We start from the raw sequence: 26,186 nt of genomic DNA, 5'->3' as shown, positions 1-26,186 counted from the left end.
CCTGGGCTCAAGCAATCCTCCTGTCTTAGCCTCCTGAGTAGCCAGGACTACAAGCATGCACCACCATATGCAGCAATCTGGCTTCTTTTAATTAGCATGATTATTTTAGAATTAATTCATGTTGTCTGAATGAATCCTTTTTATTACAGAGTGGCATTTCATTGTATGGATCACAACAGTTGTTTATCCATTCATATGTTGATGAACATTTGAATTTTTAGTTTAGGCCTATTACAAATAAAGCTTCTACAAACATTCACATACAAGTCTTTGTATAGACATATGCCTTCATACTTTCCTGGGTACATCCCTAGGAATAGAATGGTTGTATTATATGGCAGGTATATGTTTTACTTTTTCAGAAACTGCCAAAGCATTTTCCAGTTTTACCAGTTTACATTCCCACTAGCAATGTATGGAGAGTTCCATTTTCTCCACATCCTTGCCAACAGTTGATATGGTTAATCCTTTTAACCATTCTAAAATATACATAGTCAGATCTCATTTACACTTAACTAATGACTTAAGTTGTCAAGCAGATTTTCACATGTTTTTTTGCCACCCGCATATCTTCCCTGGTTAAGTGTCTGTTCAAATATTTTGCCCATTTATCAGTTAGGTTGTTTGTTTAATTTTTATTTTTGAGACAGAGTCTTTCTCTGCTGCCCAGGCTGGAGTGCAGTGGCACGATCTTGGCACACTGCAACCTCTGCCTCCGGGTTCAAGTGATTCTCATGCCTCAGCCAATTGAGCACCTGGGATTATAGGCATGTGCCACCATGCCCGGCTAATTTTTGTATTTTTAGTAGAGACAGGGTTTTGCTATGTTGGCCAGGCTGGTCTCGAACTCCTGTCCTCAAGCAATCTGCCCAAATCGGCCTTCCAAAGTGCTGGGATTATGAACGTGAGCCACGACATCTGGCCTGTTTGTTTTCTTATTATTGAAGTCTGAGAATTCTTAATATATTTTATATACTAGTTCTTTCTCAGGACCAGTGATATGTGATTTTTAAATATTTTCTGCAAGTCTGTGATTTGTTGTCTCATCTCTTAGCAGTCTTTTGAAAATCAGAAGTTTTTAATTTTGAGGAAGTCCAGTTTATCAATTTATTCTTTTATGGATCATGATTTTGGTGTTGAATTTAAGAAATGTTTGCCTATCCCACAGCTGACAATGTTTCTTCCCAATTTTTCTAGAAGTTTTGTGGTTTTATAGTTAGGACTATGATTTCTTTTGAGTTAATTTTTGTAATTGGTATATGTTATGGATCAAAGTTCATTTTTTTTGTATATGGTATTCCCACACTATTTGTTGAATACATCATCCTCTTTCTACTGAACTGCTTTGCACCTTTGTCAAAAAACACTTGTCCATATATATGTGAGTCTATTTCTAAACTCTATTCTGTTCCATTGACCTATCTTTAGAGCAATACCACACTGTTTTGATTATGCTAGCTTTATAATTTGTCTTGAAATTAGATAGTGTTAATTTTCCAACCTTTTTTTTTCAAAGTAGTTTTTGACTGTTGTAAGTTTTTTGCTTTTCCGTGTGAATTTTAGGAACAGCTTATTATGCATAAGAAGCTAGCTGTGATTTTAACTGGATTATATTGAATCTGTAGGTCAATATTATGAGAATTAGCATCTAACAAAATGGTAACCCATAAACACAGTATATCTCTTCATTTATTTAGGTCATTAATTTCTCAGAGATGTTTTATACTTTACAGTGTACAGGTCTTTCACCTCTTTTGACAGGTTTATTTCTATATTCTTCATATTTTTTGGTGCTCTTGTTAATGGTACTTAAAATTTTTTAATTTCCGATTGTTCATTGCCAGTGTATAAAATTACAATTTGTATCTTTTTTTTTTTTTTTTTTTTGAGATGGAGTCTTGCTATATCACCTGGGCTAGAATGCAGTAGTGTGATCTCGACTCACTGCACCTCCACCTCCTGAGTTCAGGCGATTCTCCTGCCTCAGCCTCCCGAGTAGCTGGGACCATAGGCATGCGCCACCACACCAGGCTAATTTTTGTATTTTTAGTAGAGATTGGGTTTCACCATGTTGGCCAGGCTGGTCTTGAACTCCTGACCTCAGGTGATCCACCTGCCTTGGCCTCCCAAAGTGCTGGGATTACAGGTGTGAGCCACCACGCCTGGCCTATAATTTATCTTTGAATATTAATTTTGTATCCTGAAATGTTGCTAAAATCTCTTACTAGTTATAGTGGCTTCTTTTAGACATACCGAGTTTTCTATATAAATAATAATGTCATTGCAAATAAAGACAGTTTTACTTCTTTTCCAATCTGGATGGTTATTTTTTTCTTACCTGATTGCACTGTGTAGAGCCTCCAGAATGTTAAATGAAGTGTGAGAGTGGACATCCCTGTTTTGTTCCTGATCTTAGGGGGAAGGTCATTTTATGGCCATGATCTGCCTCCTGTGTAAATTGTCAGCTTTCAAGACTTTGAGATCAATTATGGTATTTTGAATTTCCTTTGATCACACTGCCAACTATCCACCCATTCTGGCCAGACTTGGCACTCTTAACTAGAATATACTCATAAGGTTCTTGATCACATTTTGATTCTTGATCCTGTACTGGTTTCTCCTTTGACTGTGTATCACAAGTCCTCACTATCCCATTTTCTCTTGAGGCCTGTTGAGACTTAATGTCAGTGTCTGGTACCCTGTCACTATCTAGTGGCCAGGGACCACCCACCCTTTATCTACCATTATAGGTCCATGACAACCCATGCTCGTCTAAGTGGTCACTTTAAGAAATTCTGTATTTATTCTGATAAGGAAACCCTTGCTCTAAATGCTTTTGGAATTCCTCTGTTGGAATAGCCTTTAGAGCCTGACATATATTCTTTTTTTTTTTTTTTTTTTTTTTTTGAGACGGAGTCTCGCTCTGTCGCCCAGGCTGGAGTGCAGTGGCCGGATCTCAGCTCACTGCAGCCTGACATATATTCTTCTAAGCAATGTGGCATAGCAGCCACATTGGAGTTGATGGTCTGGGTTTAAATCCCAAACCCACAATATATTATTTGACCAAGTCAAATTACCTTACCTCTCTGTACCTTAGTTGTTTTTTTTTTCCTTTTAAATCCATGTGAAAATAGAGTGAGGAAGATTAGGGGAGTAAATAGTAAAGAGAACTACCTCATAGGGTATTGTGAAGATGAAGTGAGTTATACATGAAGCTCTCAGAATAGCACATAGTCAACACACAGCAAATGTTAGCTACCATGTGTGAGACCTTGCTTAATCTCTTAATCTCTCTGAGATTAAATTACTTAATCTCTCTGAGCCTCAGTTTACTCATCCTTGGAGGAGGATCAATGCATAACCACCTTGGAAGTGCTTGTGAGGATTGAATGAAATGGTTCCTATAAAGCACACACTTTAGTGCCTGGCATGTAGTGAGCATTCAGTAAATGTCAGTTGCTGTTGTTATTACTATCTCAAAGGATGGGAAATCCATGACCTATGAGGATGATTTTGAATCTAAGTATCCAAAGTTATTCCTGTCAACTCTGAATAAACGTAGTTAATAACATTTTTCCCTGGCCTCACCTTCTTTGACTCTACCACAGCCATCCCCAGCCTTTTTGGCACTAGGGACCAGTTTTGTGGAAGACAATTTTTCCACTGGGTGGTAGGGGGAGGTGGGGGTGCAGGCATTAGATTCTCATAAGGAGCATGCAACCTAGATCCCTTGCATGTGCAGTTCACAATAAGGTTCGCGCTTCTGTGAGAATGTAATACTGCTGCTGTCTGACAGGACATACTGCTCAGGCAGTAATGCTCTCTCGCCCGCCTGCTGCTCATTTCCTGCTGTGCTGACCAGTTCATACCAGGCCATGGACCAGTATCTGTGGCCCAGGGGCTGCAGACCCCTGCTCTACACATTAAATGCTATTAACTCAGCCCGTTTTCTTGGAGCTCACACTTCTCTTAGCATTTGTGATTTTCCTATCCTGCTACTTCTGTTTTTCCTCCTCTATCTCCTTTCCTGGCTCTATTTCACCTTGCTGCCATCTACTCATGAATATACCTTGAACTTTAACTTCAGCTGTGTGCTTTCCTCATTGGTAACACAGTCTACCTGCACGGGTCTAACTTTTATCTCTGCCGAGAATTCTCCATCTGACACTTACTGTCTCCTGGGTTTGAACCCAGTCTACCCTATCCAAGTCAATGTGTCCAGAACAGGATTGATAACTTGAGTCATTCCTGATTCTCTCTTCAGGCCTCCACTTCCAGTCTCTCACTCAAGATAATCATGTTTTCCTTTACATTTATCTCACCTTTGCCTCTTCCTTTTCATTATCAGTTGTAACCCTATAGGTCAGGGTCTTGTCTCCCCTTGTGAGACCAGAAGGCTCCACACTTCTAATCTTATACCCCCTCATTTAACATTTTTAAGTACAGATTCTCAATGTATGTATATGTATTTATAAATGATATATATATTCTACTTCTCTAATATATTTGTGTACATGATTTAAAAAGAGAGGAACAGATACCGAATGAGAGTGAAGAATTTGAAATAAATATTTTAATGATTTTAATTGTATATATTAAATGGGTACAAAATGCCTTTTTGCTCTTCCTACATGTATTATAAATAATATCTTTTAATGAGAATACTGTGATTGAATATGCCCAGTCATGTTTGAAATTTTGGTTTACACTTTGTAGTACAGCTATTCAAAGATCTAGTTCGATGTTTGGCTCATTTTGATACTCATTTTTGATGTCTGTCTTAGTGGGAAAAGATACCTCTCAAAACATGTAGATCCCAAACAAAGAAAGTATTGGTTGACTATACCAACTAAATCATTTTTTAGTTTTGTCCAGAATTACGCTAAAGTTTTTTTTAATGTAATATGTCTTTTTAGTACAGCTGAAGTTTTATTCTCCTGTTTTAGTTTTCACTTGCCTGTTTGTTGGTTGGTTTCATGATTTTTTGTTTCCTCTTGGGTAATATAACTCAGAAGACATATTGAAGAAGTGTGATGAGAGGAGGGTTTTATGAGCATATATTTCTCTACCATCTTTCCCAGGAATTGAATATCATATTTTTGAAAAACCAGTAAGTTACCTGGAAAAATGTTTAGGACATAGCTTTAAGAGAATAGAAAAGCAGTACGTAAAACTGAAATAGTATATGATCCAATTTTCTTTTTTTAAAGTGGATTCACAAGAAAAGTCACAATCCTTTAATATTATCTCTGGGAGACATAATAATGGATGATTTTGTTCTTTTACTCACGCCTTTCTCTGTTCTCCAAAGCTTAAATAAATAACATTTATTAATTTTAGATTACAAAAAGACTTTTAAAACAGAGTAGTATCAAATACTTTTAAAAAGAAATAGGTTGCTGATGATGTTTGGTTTCAGCCCCTGAATTAGCGATGCTCTTACACTATGTGCGTGTATAGCTAGAGCTATAATACGGTACAGTCATTGATGTTTGGTTTGGAACAAAAAAGGGTTCTTTTGCTAAATTAGAAATTTAAAAATGCTTGGACTTATGCCTACTACATTGGGAAAGGAATAGGGCAAATGTAGGTGGCAAGGGGCAGAAAATGTAAACTGTCTACATTTTAAAAGATGTTTCACTATAAGTATGTACTCCTTCTACCCACACTCCTCTGAAAGACAAAATGTTAGCACAGAGCAAAACAGCGAAGGCAGAAGAAATGAACCCATACCATAATCTGGAAAGTGGGGTGGCCAATCTTCTCAAGCCAATAGATGACTTCTGCACAAAGTTCTTCGTGGGAACAGAGGTAAATTTGGATTATCTGCTTTTAAAATTAATACTTATTTATACTGAAATATATTATAACAATATCTGTTGTACATTTTTGCTATGTAAAGACATAACAGTTATACCATTTTCATATTTTAATATGCTTGTTTGCATTAAATATTTTTAAGTTTGATACCTCATAAATTCACCTTTAAAATGTTCCTGAACACATGTGGAAAAATCTGTAAAATTGCATACTTTTAAACTAATAATATATTGTTCTATCTATAAATATTCATCAAATACCTTTATCATTTGGAAGAAACCATACTAAGTGTTAGAGATTTACTAAGAAACTATACTGCTTTGTTGGGCTAACACAATCTACGGAGATTGTGTTTACTGTCTTTTTACAAAGACAGTAAAAAACTCACTCAATTCAAAAGATAATTAACAATTGGATATGATAATGATAATGGCTACCATTTTCTAAGGACATACTGTAATAATAACCAAAGTGAGCTCACGTTTACTGGACATTTTCTATGTATCAGTGTCTGTGCCAAGTTATTTTCCAAATTATATCCCATTTAATCCCAGTAATCCTATAAGGTTGATATTATTATTGCCATTTTATAAATGAAGAAATGAGTCTCAGAACTTTATCTACAGTCATACAGAGGCAGAGATGCTCTTTTCACTCATGACTCTCATTCCCTGAAACACAGAGTATTTTTCCCAGGTCAAGTCACCATGGGAAGAGGTCATAGCTCAGTCTCACCAGAATGCAATCTACGTCCACCCTTTGGTATGAAGAGGAAAGTAATCAATTCCACAAGCTCCGGAGAACATGATTGCGTCTCAGGCATAGCACTGGGTGCGGGGATCAGAAGTGAATAGCATAGTCCCTCTCTCCTCAAGGCACTTTCTGCCTAGTCAAAGAGCAGACACATGTTAAACACCAACACCAGTCCAGAGGCCATTCCGATAGGAAGAAGGAAGTTGGGGAAGGTGACTCACAGGCTGGTTGGACGTTGGAGGTTGAGAAGGAATCTCAAAGATCGGGTTGAGAGTAGAATTTCAAGCAGAAATAACAGCCTGAACAATATTTTGGAGTTATGAAAGTCCAGGATTTGTCTGGAGATAGTGAAATAGTTTGGTGTGAGAGATAAAGGTATGTCTAGAATGCTTGGTTGGAATCCAATACTGAAGGGCCTTTCCTGCTGTGTTAGGTAATTTGAGTTTCATTTAGTAAGCAATGGGATACTACCAAATAAGTATGTGCTTTATAACTTGGGTTTCACAGCAAAGTTTAAAAAATTGTTTTAATTGTGGTAAAATATATGTAACATAAAATTAATCATCTTAACCATTTTTAAATGTACAATTCAGTGGTATTAAGAAACTCCTTTCCCAAAGGTCAATAATCTGTTGGAAAAGTACATTCGTATTGTACAGCCATCACCACCATCCATGTCCAGAGCTTTTCCTCATCCCAAACTGGGCCTCTGTACACACTAAACAATAATTCCCCCTTCCTTTCTTTCCCCACCCACTGGTAACCACCATCTACTTTCTGTATCTACAAATGTGACTATTCTAGATACCTCATGTAAGTGGAATTATACAATATTTGTCTTTTTGTGCACCAAAGTTTTTAAAGCAGGGGAATGACACCATCAGATCAGATTTAGAAAGATCAATGACTGCAAGATCTTAAAGCAGAAATTAAAGCATGATACCCCCTGCTCAAACTCTTCAGTGACAACTCAGTACAACATGAATAAAATCCAGACTCTTCACACCATGGCCTATAAGATTTGTCCGCTGCCTATCTCTCTACCTCATCTGCACCAACCTCCCTCTCACTCACTGTGGCAGCTCTGCTTTTTACTTTTTTCTTTTTTTTGAGATGGCATCTCACTCTGTCACCCAGGCCAGAGTGCTGTGGCACTATCTCGGCTCATTGCAACCTCCACCTCCCAGGTTCAAGCAATTCTCCTCCCTCAGTCTCCCAAGCAGCTGGAATTACAGGTGTGTGCCACCACGGCCAGCTAATTTTTTCTGTATTTTTAGTAGAGACAGTGTTTCACCATGTTAGCCAGGCTGGTCTTGAACTCCTGACCTCAGATGATCCACTCGCCTTGGCCTCCCAAAGTGCTGGGATTGATTACAGGTGCAAGCCACCATGCCCAGCCTTTTTTTCTCATTCTCCTAATACAAACTCTTGCCTGCCTTTGGAGGCCTTGCCCTAATTGGAATTTCTTTACTCATCACTCGACAGATACTCACTATGCATTTAATATATGCCAGGCATTGTTTTTGACCCTGGGGATATAGCAGTGAACAAACAGACAAAATTCCCTGGCCTCGTGGGGTTGGCATTCCAGTGGAAGGTTCTACCAACTTGTGATGCAGCTGATCCATCTACTTTGGATAGAGATCTTCAGGGAAGCCTCTCTAGGGTCTCGACTGGCTGGCATGGGGCGAGGGAAGGGAGTGGAACCCTGGAGGGAGAGAAGCCAGGCAGGCGGTGATTTCAGGTGGGCCAGCCCAGAAATGAAAAGGGCCTGAGCAGTGGGGCCAAGAATGTCAACACAGGGGTTGGGGAAGTGGAGTTGGGTAACAGAATTACAGAAGTGGCTAGAGAAGGATGTAAAGGTTTCCAGCTAGGTTACTTCAACACATATTTATTAAATTGATTCCAGCTAGTCCTCGTTGACTTGGTTCAATTTCATTGTTTCATGTACTGGCTATGAGACCCAGGAGATATGAGTAACTCTCTTACAGGATTCTGGTGAGGGCTGAGGGTCACATCCATCAAGCTCCTAAGAACGCTGGCAAGCACTGAGTGCTCAAGAAGTGGTATCCCTGAGGGTGATGTGCAACATGGCCATGGATTAGCAAAACATGTACCCATCTGTCTGCTTCCTTAGACTGTGAGGACCGTTAGTGGAGAAAGGGCTTGTCCTTGGATTTGGAATTTCCAACACCAAATACAGTCCTTGTTTGTTAAATGAATTAGCATAGGTGAATAAAAGCTCAGATGGGTGAATGAGTGACCTTGTCCCCAGTGAGTTTATCCTTCACTTTGCATAAATCAAATGTGCTGTCATCTCCCCTTCCTTGCTACAGATCCCAATCCATCCCCCATTTTATACAAACTCCTGTGTTTTTCTCTTCTCATCCAGTGAAGAAACAATAGAATTAGGAGACTGCATGGGGTGACCTAGAGCAAGTCATTTAACCTCTCCAAGTCTCAGTTTCCTCATCCATCCGATAACAGCGAGGGACTAATTATTTTCTATAAACTTCTCCCACCTCTGTAATTCATCGGTGCTCTCTGTCTTTCCCCCTTGCATGACTGTTTCTTCCTCTTCTTAACATCAGGTCCATTTGCCTTCCCCTCTCCTTAAAACAGCCATGAGGCAGAACAAGAATACATATCACTTGCTATTTTATTTAGATTGAACTTTGTGTTTCCTGTTCTCAACCTGAAAAGTAGTAATTACTACCATGTATGCATTCATAGTCCCACTTTCTCGCTTATTCCACAAATATTTATTAACAATTGACTTTCTAATGGGCTGAAAAGTAATCACTGAATAACATGGGCTGATCCCTCCCTTTATGGATCAACAACAAAAACTTTGGATGCCCGGTGGTTTGGACTCTTGTCCCAGATGGAGTATCTGCAGAACTATCATGTTCTCCACATCATTATATGTGGACAAAGACACAACAAACTCATTCTTTCTTCAATATAAAATTGAGTACTTATTTTGAGGCTTTCCTTCTCCCCCACTGGATCAAATTACTTGATTAAATTGACTTGTTGTTTTTCAGTTGTTTTGGTTAACAGTCAATCTTAGCACATGAGTGTGAGGTCTTTTGTCTCTTAAGTTGTCATTGTACTGATCAGGAACCTGTAATATTTTTAGGAAGGCGAAGTGATATACACAGATTGGAAAATGGAAAGAGACCCTGAAACTGGCCGATTTATGCGTAAGTTTTGTGATTGCCCTGTTATTAATAAGATGTTCCTTTTAATTTAAACTACCGAAAGGAATCTTTTGCAGTACAGAGTCAGCCTGGTCTTGCTAATGGGAGGGAGGGCTCCTAAGGTACTGACTAATAAGGTGAAGGCCTTGAATAAGCCCCATAGTCATCACCTGGGAACTTCTGAAAACACACATACAAATCTTAGATCCTACCCCAGGCCTACTGAATCGGAATCTGGATTTTAATAACATTTTCCAGGGTGTTTGTTTTCATGCCAAAATTTGAGGAGCACTGACCTATATGTTGCTTAAATGACTGAGAAACTTGAGTGATTTAATTTAAAAATAAAATCCTGTTTCAATAATTCAATAACTTGATAGTTCATCTACGTGGAAAATCTGAGTCAGTTAGATTACAAGCAAAATGTATGATAATCTAGAAGACCCCAGCAGAGTACAGGAAAAGGGACTGCAGGACCCTCCTTTGAGGCTAGGACAGGTTGTGTCTTTATGTCTGCTGCTCCCAGGACCTGGGCCTCTGAAAAGCTGAGCAGAAGCATGTGGGTCACATTCAGGTGTGAGAAGGAATTGCTGTCAGGAATACAGGCACCCCAATAAGCAAAGCTCCCTATCTCTAGCAAGCTCAGAGCCTTGGGGTTCACTACAATTATAACTACTCATTTTAAAGCTTTGAATTTTGTCATAGCATTAAAATATATTTTAATGCATTTCACAGTTTGGGATAACCATAAGCAAAGGAAGAGGTAGCTCCTGGGACTGCTAGGCAGACAAAGGCTGGCAAGAAGGCTTCAGAACACCGTGAGGGAGCAGTGTGGTAGAGCAGCTGGATTCTTTGCAGAAGGGTATCTGGTCAATCATGTGAGTGGAAGTGTGAGTAACTGACAGGGGCCAGAGGTCAGAGCCACAGCCTATAGGGGACAGTTATTAGAGCTCAGGTCTTCACCTGTAACCTCCTGGCCTCACTCCTACTGAGTGTGGTACCAGAAATCAGAGTCTGTCATAAGATCTGAGAAGACTATCAGCCGTGCCTTCAGGGTAGCCATTTAATCTTGCAGCCAAAATACTCCCACTTTCTTCCCTGACTGGAAACTCAAATGTGTGTTGTTGACAACAGTAGGGCATTGAGAGAGGATTAGATGGATCCTAGGGAGGGCCAAGTGCACACACAACAGAGACTGATTTTCCACTTTCCATTCAATCCCAATTTCATGATTTAAAGCTGAACTCAAAATTAGATATTGGATATAATGAATTACATTCAACTTCTTTTATGCTTACTCATGTATCTATTTATTCAACAATTAATGAGTGTACATTGTACACATACTGCAAGCTAGGCATTATAGAACATGACAGCAGTCTTACCGTGCCCCTGGGACACAAGCTGAGGACCTGATGCCATGACTTGGTTGTGCACAGGGGACACTGATTCCTCCTGGCCTCAGAGATTTTCTTGGGGCACCACTTCATCCTACAGCCAACTTCTAAACTGCTTTGGAGGGGGCCCGTGACAAACAGGTTTTTAAGAAGAAACTTCTAAGAGACAGATTACCTTAACTGAGATGTGTGTGATAAGGAAGCCCAAACAAACTTTCCAGATGTTCTAAGTGACAAGCCAAGATAAATGCAGGCTGAATGATGGCAGTTGACATAATCATGTCATATACTGTTCTCACAAATCGGCACATGTCATGTGCTAGGCACTTTCTATGGATAACCTGTGTAGTCCTCACAGCAGCCCTGTGGGTAGCTACTGTAGGTGGCATTACCAGAATTTGAACACAGCTAGTTTGCTCTATGTTGCCTCTAGCATTAGATAATGGCTTTGAAAAATAGCTTTTTCATTTTTTAATAATAACCTGGCCTGGAGGCTCTGGCAGTCCATCTAATAATTTAAGGACAGCTCCATTCATTGCTGAATGACACTAAGGTCTTTCAAAGGACAAAAGAAAGAAAAAGTTTTTATGGGCTGAGAGCATCTAACGTTATTTTAAAGTGCAGACATTAACGATTGTCAACATCACTATCATTGGTAATTATTTCAGTTCTTAGAGGGCTCTGCTCCCTGGAGTGAGGTGGTGTCTAAGGAAGCCTCACTAACGCAGAGGGCAAACCCAGGCTCTGAGAAACAGAAGCAGCAGCAAGAAGAAAGCTGCTGGTTTCCAAGGGTCTTGAGCCTTACCAGGAATCTTCTAGATCACTTCAAGATGGCCTCAGAAGTATGTCTTCTGTGCTCTCTTCAAGCAAGGGTTTTGGTTGGAGGAAAATTAGCCTTTTTTTAAATCCAGAAAAGCTACAATTTTTATTTATTTTTACTTAAAAAAAATTTTAACTGTGGTAAAATAAACATAAGCATAAAACTTACCATCTCAACCAATTTCGAAAGTATGGTTCAGTGGTGTTAAGTACATTCACGTTGCTATGCACTCAATCTCCAGAATTCTTTTCTTCTTGCAAAATGGAAACTCCATACCTATTAAATACTAACTCCTCATTTGTCCCTGGTCCCCCAGCCCTTGGCAAACACCATTCTACTTTCCGTTTCTGTGAATTTGACTACCCTAGAATCATGTAGTATTTGTCTTCTTGTGACTGGCTTATTTCATTTAGCATAATGTCCTCAAGCTTTATCCATGTTGTAGAATGGATCAGAATTTCCTTCTCTTTCAAGGTTGAATACTATTCCATCGTATGCATATACTACATTTTGTTTATCCATTCATCCCTCAAGGGACACTTGGATTCCTTCCACATTTTGGCTATTGCTAATAATGCTACTGTGAACTTGAGTGGAAAAATACCTGTTTGAAACCCTACTTTACAAGCTTCTTACAAGATTTAGTACATCTTTTTCTGCTTAATGTGCCATGAGTGTTCTGCAGGAAAAACCCCATCTCTCACATAGCAATTAATATGACAAAATTCAGAAAACATTAGTATAAAGTGGCTGGACATTGTGGTGTGGCCTTGACAGCCATATGTTTTTATGGTCATGCCTGGGGCATAGGGTTGTGGGTAACAAGAAATTAGGAGGATTCAGTTCTGCAGCCAACTCTCAGGGAGAGGAAATCCAAGCAGAATCCTCCTGTTATCTGAGTAAAGAGACCAGAGAAGCAGGAAGACCCTGGGACCTGGGGCAGAGGCTAAAGTGAACTCTTGATCTTAACGTTTGAACCTGTAAGGCTTCCCACTTGCAACAAATGGAAGGGCTGTGGCTCTTGTCAGAAACGTGGCTGTTATTCTCAGCATTTCATCTCTGTCTTCCTATTCATGCTGTCTCCAAGTCCTGTCAATTCTAGCTCACAAATATTTCTTGATTATCCCTTCTTCTCCCTTGCATCTTAGTCCACGCCACCATCCTCTCTCACCAGAACTGCCACTGCAGCCTCCTCTGCTTTTACCTGCCTCTAATCCATTCTCCCCACAACAGCCAGAGGCTCTTTCAGAAATGTCAGTCAAATTGTCTCACTTGGAGACCTAAAGGACTCATTACAACACTTAGAATGTAATCTGAATTCCTGTCTTACAAGGCCCAGCATGGCCTGGACCCTCCTGGTCCCCGTTTGTTTCATGTCTCACTCTAAGATGACCAGATTGCAGTCGGGGTGCCTTCCTCAAGTGTATAAAAGCACTAAACACTTCTCTCCTCAGGACTTTGTTGTATGTTGTTTCCACTGTCTGGAACGTTCCTTCACACCAAAATCTTCCCATGTTCAACTGCTATTCAGGCCTACATGACGCATCTTCACAGAAGCCTTTTCTGACCCTTCAGTCTAAATTACAAATCCCCTTGTTATTCTTACTTGTAATATTTTTTCCTTCACAACACTTCTCACAATTTTTACATTGTATACTTTCAGATGTGTGTATTGAAATTCTATCTTTCCCACTGGACTGCAAGCTCCTTGGGGGCAAAATCATATTTATTTACTAACTGTTGTCTACCCAGCCAGCTACAGTACCTGCTATTACATATAGGCAATCTATAAATATTTATTGACTAATTGAGTGAATTAATGAATGAGTAAATGAATAACACAAAGTATTCATTTGAGCTTGAAAACTGGCCTTGATGGGATGTTTCCTGGACATTCCATAATAACAGAAGGAGCCATCCCCTGACAGATCTATTCATCCCAGCTGGTCTCTGGTTCTCCACTCCCACACCCCATTCATGGGGCCCTGTCTGTCCATTGGAGGTCTGTCCATTCTTCACTGCAGGAATGCAAATAGTGTTATTAAAGATGAGATGGCCTTCTTTCACTCCAACAGCAAAGAAGCCAGTGAACCTCCACACCATTCATGACGGAATTGTCCACACTATTCAGAGATCACCTTTCTACGATGACATTATTCTCACGGTTGGGGGTTGGAACGTGGCCATATGGAAAGAAAGTGTTATGGTAAGTTGCCTGCAAAATGGAGGTGTGGGTGTGTGATCCTTTGTTATTGAGAAAGACAAGAGCAACTGTTATGTTCTGACATAATAGTGCCTTTGGGACACTTTTTGGAGAAATTAGAACAGATGGCGGGGACACCAGCTTGTCAGCAGAGCCACTGTAATCCTTTTGAAAACACAATCATTTGTTTTTCCTTCCTGAGGGGAGAAAACAGTTTATAAGTTCCTTGTTCTCTGAAACTTAACAGTCTTGGAATATCTACTGTGGGCAGTTGACTTCTCTGGCATTTTTTGGGGGGTGGGGGCCAGGGTCTCACTTTGTGGCCCAGGCTGGAATGCAGTGGCGTGATCTCTGTTCACTGCAGCCTCGACTTCCCAGGCTCAGGTGACTCTCCCATCTTAGCCTCCTGAGTAGCTGGGACCACAGGTGCACGCCACCAAGCCCAGCTATTTTTTTGCGTTTTTTGTAGAAACAGGGATTTCACCATGTTGCCCAAGCTGGTCTGAAACTTCTGGGCTCAAGTGATTCACCTGCCTCGGCCTCCCAAAGTGCTGGGATTACAGGTGTGAGCCACCACACCTAGACTTGACTTGCATTTTTTCCTCCCTGGAAAATACAAGATGCGATGCCTAATTCTGATTGAAGTGCAAGGAGAAACACTGGGTTTGTCATCTTTCCCTCTGCACCAGGAATATGTTAGCAGGTTCAGAAAGTGGGAGTGAGTAAGCTGAGGGTATGTCAGCAGGCAGAGCCTCGCCTGTCCAGGGACAAACAGTGGTTAAAGGGAGGCAGCAAGAGTGTGGTCAGGATTAGGAGAGGGGCTGGATCTAGGCAGATAGGAGCTAAACTGCCAAAACCTAGAATGATTGATAAAATCCGGTGAAGCAAGGGTGTGGGGAAATCAGTACTTTTGGTGGGATTGTAAGTTGACATGTCTCTTTGGTGAGCCATTTGAGATTATCAAAGCCTGAAACTATATATATATGTTTATATGCATATAATTTCATTATATCCATATTATATATGTATATGTGCATATATGTATACCAACTTTGACATATATGTGTGTATGTATATAGGCATATAATGTGGATATATATACACACATATATATGTTTCAAAGTTGGTATACATATATATGTAGAAGTAGAACTGTTAGGTTAAATATATATACATATTAAATAAATATACATATATATTTAACCTAACAGTTCTACTTCTAAAACTCTAACATATAAAAATACTCAAAAACTGTATATTTATCATTGAAAAGGATTTAGAAACTACTTAAATGGCCATCAACGGAAGAGCTTCTGCTTTATGCCAATGTACTTCTGTATGTTTGATTTTTTTTTTTTTCTACAATTAGTAAGTTTTGTAGTTAAAGAAAAAGGAAATTCAGGCATGATTGTCCAAAGACTATGCCAGGTCAGGAGTTTGGTTATAGAAACTCAAGGTGCTGGGAGAAGTAGACAAGAAGAACAAGTTTGAAATGTCACCTCCACAGAGTCCATGAATCTGTGACATTGTTTCTTCACAGGAAAGTCTCTTATGTATATATTGGAGGGTGGGAGACAGCTCCATGATTTAGTGTAGTCCCTGCAGATATAAGTAGGCAAAGGAGCACCCCTGGTCAGTAGATGAAGCCTGAAGTGGGTAGAAAGCACATTCTGTTCTTACTTTTGAAAACCTCCCAAAGAAGACAGATTACCCCATGGTAGAGAAAAGAGAGGATGATTGCATGATGCTTAGATGGTCTAAAATCTCTTCCTAGTGTATTTATAGGCTATCAACTGCTTCCATCTGAAGTCACTTTATATGAGAATTTGCTAATTCTGCTGTCGATTTTCAACATGCAGTACACAGCTGGAACTGGCAGACTTTTCATTTGTTTTACTCTCTACTGTTTACTGAGCTGTTTCCATGGGAAGCAGATATCTGACAGCAAAATAAAGGCATAAGCAGAATGTCCTTATAATCTTTACTTGTCTAATGTCCACCAATTTCCACAGAAATAGTCGTAAGGTTAGAAGCAGTAGTGGGTTTAGAAGCGGGACTATTAGAAACTTCAACAACTTAATTGGAATGTTTAAACTTTTCTGAAAAGCAACTAAAAATGGCTTATGAAAACAGGGAAGAAAAGCTGGTGTTATATAAAAACCCTACAACAAAGAGAAGTAAGACTTCCTGTGGGCATAATTTTGTTGTTATATGATCATAGCTAGCTTGAGTTGTGCTTAACGAACATCATAGTGAATTTCCCTCAGATAATAACAAAATCTTCTTTGTCTTTTTAAAAATTTGTTTAAAGACTGGACCTCTCCTTCAGTCATGCTGTGCACCAAAAAGGTACACCTCAGGCCACTGGTCCCTGACTCGGCCCGGAGTTTTCTATATCGGCCGAGAAGATGGATATATTGATATCTGGGACCTTCTGGAGAAAACCCATGAACCGGCCCAGTCTCAAAACATTTGCATAACTATGATCACCTGCATCAAACCCTGGATCTTTTCTCGTATGTTAATTCTAACTAAATAAACTAAGTCATTTTTGGGTAACTCGGGAACATCTTGACATTCATCTGAAAAGCCTCCAATGTTTATTTCTTAGTTTTTTGTTTTTCTTCTTGCTCATCCCTTCTTATCCCTTCCCTTCTCTTCCTTTCCTTTTCGTTCTCCTCTCTTCCCTTTCCTTCCCATCTTTCCTCTTCCTTCTCCTTCTCTCTTGCTCTCAAACCTTGGACACAACCTGAGCTCTTCTCACTGTTGCCTCATGAAGAATGATTTCTGAGACATGTGTCAGGCAGAGGCTGGTTTTGAACCACACAATGGAAAACATCCTTCGCCTCTTCTCCGGGTCAGACAGGGTGAGCCCTAGGTCTTTGTGATCTTTTGCTGGGTTTTTTTCCCAGATGGAATAAATTTTGTTTCTTTAATTTTCATTACAAATCATATTTTTAATATTATATCACTTTTGTGGTTCTCCCCTGGCTAATATCAAGCAATTCTCTTCATAAGATAAAATTATTATCTGGGGTTATATATGTATGTATTAAGCTTTAACCTTTGAACCAACTATGAGGAAAAAGTACTATATAACAAAACAAGCATAAATTCAAGGATGTGTCTATAGAAATGTGATGTGTCTTTTGTCTCCATTTTTTTTTCTGTTTCACCCAAGTAGTAATTTCTATGTAAATCCAGTATGTTTGCCTCTTTTTATTTTATTTTAATTTTTTGCAATGACATCTTGCTGTGTTGCCTGGGCTGAAGTGCAGTGGTGTGATCAATCCTCCTGCCTCAGCCTCCCAAAATTCTTGGATTATAGGGATGAATCACTGTAACCCACCTGCCTTTTTTAAAAGAAGTTTTCCATTGTTTGCAAAGGTATACAGCATGAAATTCTCTTGCCATCCATTTCTCAGAAATGTTAGATTTGGAAACTCAGTCTTCAGCATCTTGAGTGTCACATTCAGACTACTGCTTAGCCGTATGTACCACCCAAGTATCTTTTCCCACTTTGGTGTAAAACATTGCTTTGTACACCTACAGGGATTATGAATCCAGGATTTTGCAATTCGAAGCAGACTTACTAAAAAGGAAAAGAACACACACACAGTGAGATAGAAAATTAAAATTCTCAGGCCAGGCATGGTGGCTCACACCTCTAATCCCAGCACTTTGGGAGGCTGAGTGAGGTGGGAAGATCACTGAGTCCAGGAGTTCAAGGCCAGCCTGAGCAACATGGCAAGACCCTGTCTCTACAAAAAATATAAAACAAACATTAGCCGGGCATGGTGCTATGAGCCTGTAGTCCCAGCTACCCAGGAAGCTGAGGTGGGATGATTGATTAAGCCTAGGAGGTTGGGCCACAGGGGGAGACCCTGTCTCCAAAAAAAAAAAAAAAAAAAAAAAAAAAAGGGAGAAGAAGGAGAAGAAGAAGATTAAAAATCTCAAACACTTTGCATATTATACCCATTTTAAATGTTCAAAGGAAACTACTTGTTTTTACAATAAGACCTGTGGTTCTGGCTACATCTTTGAAATTCTTCTGGATAATGGTACCCTTTAGCCCTTTCTGTGTTCGGTGAAAATGAACTTCATGACTTTTCTTTGAAAATCTTTCTATGTGTTCTCCTTGCTTTCTTCTCAAGTATGCCCAGTGGGTCCAGTCACAGAGATAGTCAACTTCAGCCAGGAGCCATATTCCTTATACAGTCACCAGAAATACAAGTTTTGAGGCAGCAGGGGGGGCCAACAAAGGCTCAGTCTTAGCTTTCATTTCATCAGCTGGAAAAAATGACTTGTACATGTTTACATGGTCCAGCCATGAACATCTGATGAAAATGCCAAGATCATTGGAATCACAGTAGGTCCTCTGGGAGAACACAAAACAAAAACATATTTCATGTTTAACTGCTTAAGATGGTTTTCTGTTTGCTGATCTTTTCCTCCCATTTATTTTAAATCTTTCAGCTAAACAGCAATTTATAGCCATAGCTGATTATTATGGAACACTGCATATATTAGAAATTCCTTGGACATTAAGTCGCCCTTCCGCCAATGAGGTTAGTAACATGACTTTGAGAATTAATGTGACCAGATATTGCCGAGATGTGTCTTTTAAAAAATGTTAGAAATGACAGCATTGGCCGGGCGCGGTGGCTCAAGCCTGTAATCCCAGCACTTTGGGAGGCCGAAACGGGCGGATCACGAGGTCAGGAGATTGAGACCATCCTGGCTAACACGGTGAAACCCCGTCTCTACTAAAAAAAATACAAAAAACTAGCCGGGCGAGGTGGCGGGCGCCTGTAGTCCCAGCTACTCGGGAGGCTGAGGCAGGAGAATGGCGTAAACCCAGGAGGCGGAGCTTGCAGTGAGCTGAGATCCGGCCACTGCACTCTAGCCTGGGCAACAGAGCGAGACTCCATCTCAAAAAAAAAAAAAAAAAAAAGAAATGACAGCATTTTTCCTCTGTAAGGGAACAAAAGACTCATACAGTAAATAAGAGGATGTATTTCTGTTGTATGAGTTAATAGTTTGAAGCTTTAAAAAAAGCCCCAAACATGACATCAGAAGGAAACCAAGTAAATGAAGTCCAGACTCTGAGAGAATAATGACTTGGGGATTCATAATCAGAAAATGTCACTTTTCCTATTGTAACCGAAGTGTGGGATGCGGATTTCAGTTTCAGTGATACCCTTCCCTGAGGGCCCAGTTGACATGTTCATGCATCTCTCCATCACCCATCCCCACCGGTTCCCAACCCAAGTTGGAATATAGCAGGCAGCACAGCTGAACTGGCAGTGTTCTACACCCCCCACCCTGTACCCACCACCCAAGTGTTTCAAACAATGTTAACAATGAGGCTTTAAAAAGATCAATGAATAGAAATATATAAATGTATATACAATGAACATTAAACATACAGATTTCAGCCTGCTGCAAGTCCAAACATCGGCCTAGTTACCGGCAGGCAAAAGGCTGTCTCTCCCCTGGTTGCCTTCCCCGAGGTCTCTGCTGACTTTCCTGCTTCTATTCTATGCCAATACGTGAAGCCCTCCAGGGACCAGGAGCTCAGCTCTGCTTCCAGTCCCTCTAGGATCTACATTGAGATCCTCATCTGGGTTTTCTAAGTTTGATTGATGATATGAAACTTCCCTCAGATGTAGAAGGAAGAAGGAAGAAATGGGGGGAAAAGCAACCCCTGAATTGCAGCTCTCTCCTTCCAGCCCTACTTTGGAAACCTCCAAGTCACAGAGCCCTAAACATTAGCACAGTAGCCCCTGAATTGTGCCAGCTCCTCAGGTAGTAGACCTGTGAGTACAATTTCCAAATTATATTCACCCAAGAGATTTAAAGTATCACAAAATAGATATCTACATAATAATTAGGTAGATGATCATTAGATAATGATCAAGTAGATTAGGGAGGTAAATTAGGTAGGTCGTCTACCTAATTACAAGCAGCAGAAATTCTAACAGAGCCTTGTAAAGGTCATGGGGGCTTCCTGCATGTCACCCTCTCACAGGCATCTGTTTCTAACAGATGACAAGTATTAACCACTACTTTGAAAGAGAAGTCAAGCATCTGGAATACGTAGAACAGCGCAAAAAAATTCGTGAGCAAGAAAAGAAAGAAATGGAACAAGAAATGGCGAAGAAAAAAGTTGTAAGTTAAATTTCAGAAATGAAAGATGTTTTCCTTGAACACCAGTGGAAATATATTTGTTTGGCTTAATCCACAGTTTCCGTAGAAAAGTTATACTTTTTCACATTCTTCTCTTGTTCTCATGAGAGTCAAGTGCATTACTTTGATTTCCTACCTCACTGCCAGTTAGACAACTAGTGAGATTCTGTCCAATTTAAGTTTCTGAAATTTTCTATAATTTCAAAGTCCTTTAGTACAGGTACATTAATGCAAAATTTGAATGCTTTCATTATAGAATTTTAATATCTGGAGAATAATGCATTAAAGAAGGTGGTGCAAAAGAAGTTGAATATGGAATCAAGACACGTGGGCTCAAATCCCAACTCTGCTACTTACTAGCTGTGAGATTTAGAGCAAGGCTGTCACCTTTGCTGAGCTTCAGGTCTCTTATCTTGAAAATGGGAATACTAGTAACCAAGATTACTGTAAGGCTGTCAGTTAAAGAATGTGACAAATAGACTTTCAGTAAATAGAGCTATTATAATAATAAATAGATTAGATAGATAGATAGATAGATAGATAGATAGATAGATAGATAGACAGATAGATAGATAGATAGAAATGAGGGGGTGGAGAGAGAGGTGAATTTTACTGTATATAATATGCTGAAGCTATGAAACTTGAAATAGAGGAGATTGGTACAGGGCACATCCATCCTAAACTCTGTCAAAAAAGAACCTAAGCTCTAAAGCACCCCGTGCCCCTCTTTCTCAGCTTCTCCCTGTTTGATAGGAAATCTGTGACTCTGCTGGTCTTCCCTTGCCCACTGGAATTTTGGGCTTTTAAACATTCTGTGAATTAGGCTTTTCTGTCTTTCTCACTTGAGATCACCTCAGTCTCAATTTCTGTTTCCCTCTTGCTCTTTCTCTCCTTTGCTCTTTTGTTACCAACATTTCATCATTGATCCCATCTGTAGGTTCCGTATAGCCAAATACATACATCCTCAAACACAGTTACTCACATGAGGCCCTCAGTCTCAAAAGCATTAGCATGTGGTGCCGGGCACAGTGGCTCACGCCTGTAATCCCAGCACTTTGGGAGGCTGAGGTGGGTGGATCACCTGAGTTCAGGAGTTCGAGACCAGCCTGACCCACATGGAGAAACCCTGTCTCTACTAAAAATACAAAATAAGCCTGGCATGGTGGCGCATATCTGTAATCCCAGCTACTCGGGAGGCTGAGGCAGGAGAGTCTCTTGAACCGGGAGGCGAGGTTGCAGTAAGCCGAGATTTTGCCATTACACTCCATCCTGGGCAACAAGAGCGAAACTCTGTCTCAAAAGAAAAGAAAAGAAAAGAAAAGCATTAGCATGTGGAAATATTGTAATGTGCTGCATTAGCAAATAGATTACCATTATCACTTATTGATAGATACTAATTAGTGCAATAAAAGCAGAGGATCTCATTTCAAAAACATGTTTGGAGACAAAGTGTAAAAGAATGCCAATTTATTAACCTTTCTTTCCATTCCACTGCTACAAATTGATCTTAGTTTTGTTCTTTTGCACACTTAACAAATGTTAGTTTGTTGAGATTCTATTATTGGAGATAATCTGCCACCCTTCCCCTTCTCCAGCAATTATCCATGACTATTATGAGTGTTTAAATACCATAGCAACAGCTCCTAATTATCTACATCAATGGGAGCAAGTAGAATTGTGGATAATCCAAAAATAATTTGCATGTGAAATACTTTTTAAACACCTGAATATTATAATAATAATCCCTTAAATTGTATTATACTTTTCAATTTCCAAAACGTTCCCAACTTCTTGTTACTTCATTTCCATTTGATATGGTGCCCTCTTTTAAGTAAAGCCACCACTTCTCAAATTTTCGCTGGAACTATTAATAGATTGTAGATATGTGAATGAATTTGAAAGGGTTCCTCTGTTACATTTAGAACAAGAAAAAAGTCACTAAGTAAAAACAACTAATGTTAGTCAGAAATGTCTCCTTCTAAGCAATGGCTGATAAAGGGGAAAATGGAAACAGTAACAACCTCAGAAGATTGCAATGGGGATTAAATGAGTTAAAATATTTACAGCACTTAGCCAATGACTGGCACATAGAAAGTGTTCGCATGTTCATCCAGCAAGGCTGGCCTGTATGAGTGCTCAGCAGGTGCCAGGATGAGGCTGTACAGTTCAACACAGATTTCAGGAAAATCATACATCCATCTCTTTGTAAACATATAATCTGGATACAGCTCCCTCCTCAAAGGATAATAATAATCACTGCTCTAATCGCATATGAAATGGGAATTTTCCTAACTGGAATTTCAGCTGGAGACTCAGCCTGGGAAGAGTAGTCATTGCCGTGTGATCCACAAGCTATGCCCTTCAAATGGGGCTCAGAAGAGGGGGATCTCAAAAGAATTCTGCAACCTCTAGGCTATTAGTCACCCTCCAGTCTACATAAGGGAAACAAGGGAAGAAGGCTGGAAAAAGGGATTTGTTTTTGAGAGAGAGAGAGAGTGGTTGGGGACCATGTTTCCCTCCACTCCCTCCTTTCCCAGCACATCTGACTGCCTCCCACCCACCTGCCCTCCTGCCTTCCTGCCCTCCATCCAATCCTTTCCAGAAAACAGCAGCCAGGTCAACTATTCACAAACAGCCCCTTCTCATCCTTTGGTATTTTTAGATATCAGTGTTTTATAGGGATGTCTTGTTTTTCTTCCCCCCCTAGAAAATATATCAGAAGTCAAAAGAACAAATGGAGGCTGAATTAAAAATGGACTATGAGAGTTATCTGGAACTGGAAAAGACCGTTCTTATCAACCTTGGCCTAATCAAAGTCACAGAGAAGGGGTCATACTTGGATGTGATGTAAAAAAGCTTCCTGAAGGGGTGTTTTGGGGACTTTTTCTATTTGTTTTTTTATGTCAGGTGAACTGGCAAGCTGAACATATATATATGTGTGTGTGTGTGTGTATAGAGAGAGAGAGGCTTATTTATATACTTTTATTTCCCTGCTATTAAAATTTTTGAATTTTAACAATGAGATCTATTTCAGTTTTTGAACCAAATATGTGCCGAATTTTGTACTGAATATGAAAGTGTTCTTTTTTTAATGAATGTTTTCAATAACAAAATTTTTATTTTCCTATAATAATAGAGAACTTTGGATGTCCCCTCCATCCCAATCCTTGCCATCCACGCAGAGGTCCTCATCCCAGGCAGAAGGGGAAATCAAACTGCTCCTACTTATCAGCTTGCTTTTGGCCACCTTTCCAAAACAAGTGCTTCCCCTGGGTCACTGCACAAACTGTAGGGCCGTGTGCTAAACAAAATATTAGCAAATCAAATCCAGAAAAAAAAAAAATATATATATATATATATATATATTTTAAAGAGGTTAACACATGAAGACCAAGTTGAGTTTATCCAAGGAAGGTAAGGTTAATTTAAGAGTAGAAAATAAATCAGTGATTAATCAAAAGAGAGAAACTATGATGCCAAGCTGATGCAGAAAAACATTTTATAAAAGTTGACATCCATTCATGATAATAACAATACATTCTTAGCATCTACAGAAAGAATTCCTGTAATCTGATGAAGGGTGTGTAAAACAATACTACACCAAACATCATACTTCATGGTGACAAGCAGAAAGCTTTCCTCTGAGTTGTGGAACAAGACACAGGGCACACCATCAGGTGCCTAACATCATGTACTGCAGTTGCTTTTTTCTGCCTATGCTGGTCAAGCCTAGCATAGGCACCAAAAAGCAAAAACAGTATGTGAAACTGAGACACAGAAGAGCTTGGAGCCAGATTGTGAAGACTCCTGTTTACCAAGCTAAGGAGCTGGATTAGAATTTATGAGGAATGAATAGAAGGACTAAACAGGAAGTTGACCCGAACAGCTTTATTTTTAGGAAACAAGGAATGAACTAGAGCGGGGAAGAGTCTCATGGCAAGAAATCCTATTATAATGGAGGCAGGATGAATTGTTCAGGGCAAAGGATTAGGATGCCCTGTACTAAAGCTTAATGTGAAAGTAGAAATGAAAGGCTGGTTGGATCGGGAGGGGAAGACAAAGGATAATACCAAGGTTTATCAGTTAGATTGCTAGAGGAAAGAAAACTTTGTCGGGTAGGTTTTAGCTCTTAACCACCTGTGTGCCATTGAACAGATGACCCAGCTCTGTGAAACAGATTCCCCTTCCATCAAGTCAGGTTGAGAGAACTTACCTTGCAGCATTTACGTAAGGGGCAAATGAGCACCTGCAGATAAGGGGCCTGTGCCTGGCACATATTATTGTCATCATGATTGAAGTTTCCTGGGGCTTATCCTTACACTTGAACTTCTTTTATTCTTTCTTTTTTCTGCACTCACTTTCTAGGTGCATTCATCCACTCTCAAGGCTTTAAATAATACCTCTGTGACCTGACCTTCTGTCTAAAATCAAGAGATGTGTATCTGTTTGACCTTTTGTATCTCCACTTGGATGTTTAATAGGCATCTCAAACTTAAACATGTCCAAAATTGAGTGCTTGATGTTTCCCTCCAAAAGCCATTCCTCTAGCAGTCCTCCCAGCCATGATGCTGCTTGGGGCAAAAGCCTTAAGGTCATCCTTCATCTCCTTTCTTTCACAATCCACATCCAATCTGTCCGCAAGTCCTGTTGACTACACGTTCAGTATGCATGCGAAACCTGATCACTTCTCTTCTCCCTCACTGCTACCACCATGGTCTAAGCTGCATCATCACCAACTTGGATTTTGCAGCAGCCTCCTGTTCTCCCTGCTTCTGTGTTTTCATTTTCAGTCTCTTTCAGCCGCAACCAGATGGTAATTTTAAATTGATGCTGTCAGACGCTGTCATCCTTCTGCACAGAGTCCTTCCTCAGCCTCATAGTATGATCACTCAGAGTATGATCCCAGTGCCTCTCTGTGCCCTGCAAACCCTTGTGCAGGCAGGCCCTCCATTGTCACCTGGTCCCATCCCTCCTTCCTCTCCCCTCCATCACCCCATCCCAGTCATGCTGGCCTCCTGTTCACCAAACATGCCAGGCATCTTCCTCTCCCTGGGCATCTGTGCTTGCTGTTCAGTACCTTCTCCAGAGATTTTTCTAATTTTATTTTCATGAGTTCACTCTAAAAAATGGTTGGTTTGTCTTTAGAGACAGGGTCTCACTCAGTTGCACAGGCCGGAGTACAGTGGTGCAATCATAGCTCACTGCAGCCTCAAGCTGTTGGGCTTAAGCTATCCTCTTGCCTTAGCCTCCTGAGTAGCTAGGACTACAGACACACGCCACCACACCTGACTTTAAAAAAATATATTGAGTGCCTTCTATGTGCCAGGGCCTATCATTTTAAACAGGATGGTAAGGGAAGGTGACACTTGAGCAAAGTCCTGAAAGGCATGAGGGGTTTCACCTGTAGTCTTCTAGAAGTGTGTTCCATAACCCAGTCTCCCTCCCTTCGTGAAAAGAAGCTGGGACTACAGAGAACAGGAGGGTCATGACTGAGTGTCATAAACCATGACCAGAGGCTGAGCACATTGTTGTCTCAAATAAAAGCAGGGTGTTGTTAGAGTAAAGGACTGGAGTAATGGATATTGAATAAGTGTCTGCCTTAGGGTTAGCAAATAAAAAGCTTAGTATAGTGGCTACCATATGGCAAGCAGCAAATATGTTTTGCCTAATTTACAAATACAAAATGGTTGTAACATTCTTGCTATAGAAACTAAACATGGGGCTCCTTATGGTTATGATAGCAGTTGTTATCCGTTCAGTGTGATTTTTTTTTTCTTTTTTTCTTTTTTTTTGAGATGGAG

At 40.0% G+C, this 26,186-nt stretch overlaps 1 protein-coding gene across 3 annotated transcripts in view; it reads left to right on the top strand.

Annotated features, from left to right (window-relative positions):
• Positions 1-23,401, top strand: part of DNAI3 (dynein axonemal intermediate chain 3) — a 142,496-nt gene extending 119,095 nt beyond the window's left edge. For all 3 annotated transcript variants that reach the window (XM_045368067.3, XM_005542867.5, XM_005542866.5), the window contains 7 exons: positions 5,681-5,811; positions 9,716-9,779; positions 14,069-14,199; positions 16,508-16,712; positions 18,673-18,764; positions 20,245-20,367; positions 23,093-23,401. In XM_045368067.3, coding sequence (XP_045224002.1) covers positions 5,681-5,811; positions 9,716-9,779; positions 14,069-14,199; positions 16,508-16,712; positions 18,673-18,764; positions 20,245-20,367; positions 23,093-23,236 — 890 coding nt within the window. In that variant the 3' untranslated portion in view covers positions 23,237-23,401. The remainder of the gene's footprint in view (positions 1-5,680; positions 5,812-9,715; positions 9,780-14,068; positions 14,200-16,507; positions 16,713-18,672; positions 18,765-20,244; positions 20,368-23,092) is intronic.
• Positions 23,402-26,186: the final 2,785 nt, after the last annotated feature.

The sequence above is a fragment of the Macaca fascicularis genome, chromosome 1 (assembly GCF_037993035.2).
Source record: "Macaca fascicularis isolate 582-1 chromosome 1, T2T-MFA8v1.1".
Classification (NCBI taxonomy): Eukaryota; Metazoa; Chordata; class Mammalia; order Primates; family Cercopithecidae; genus Macaca; species Macaca fascicularis.
The sequence above is the reverse complement of the archived record's forward strand: the minus strand, read 5'-3'. Positions and strand labels throughout refer to the sequence as shown.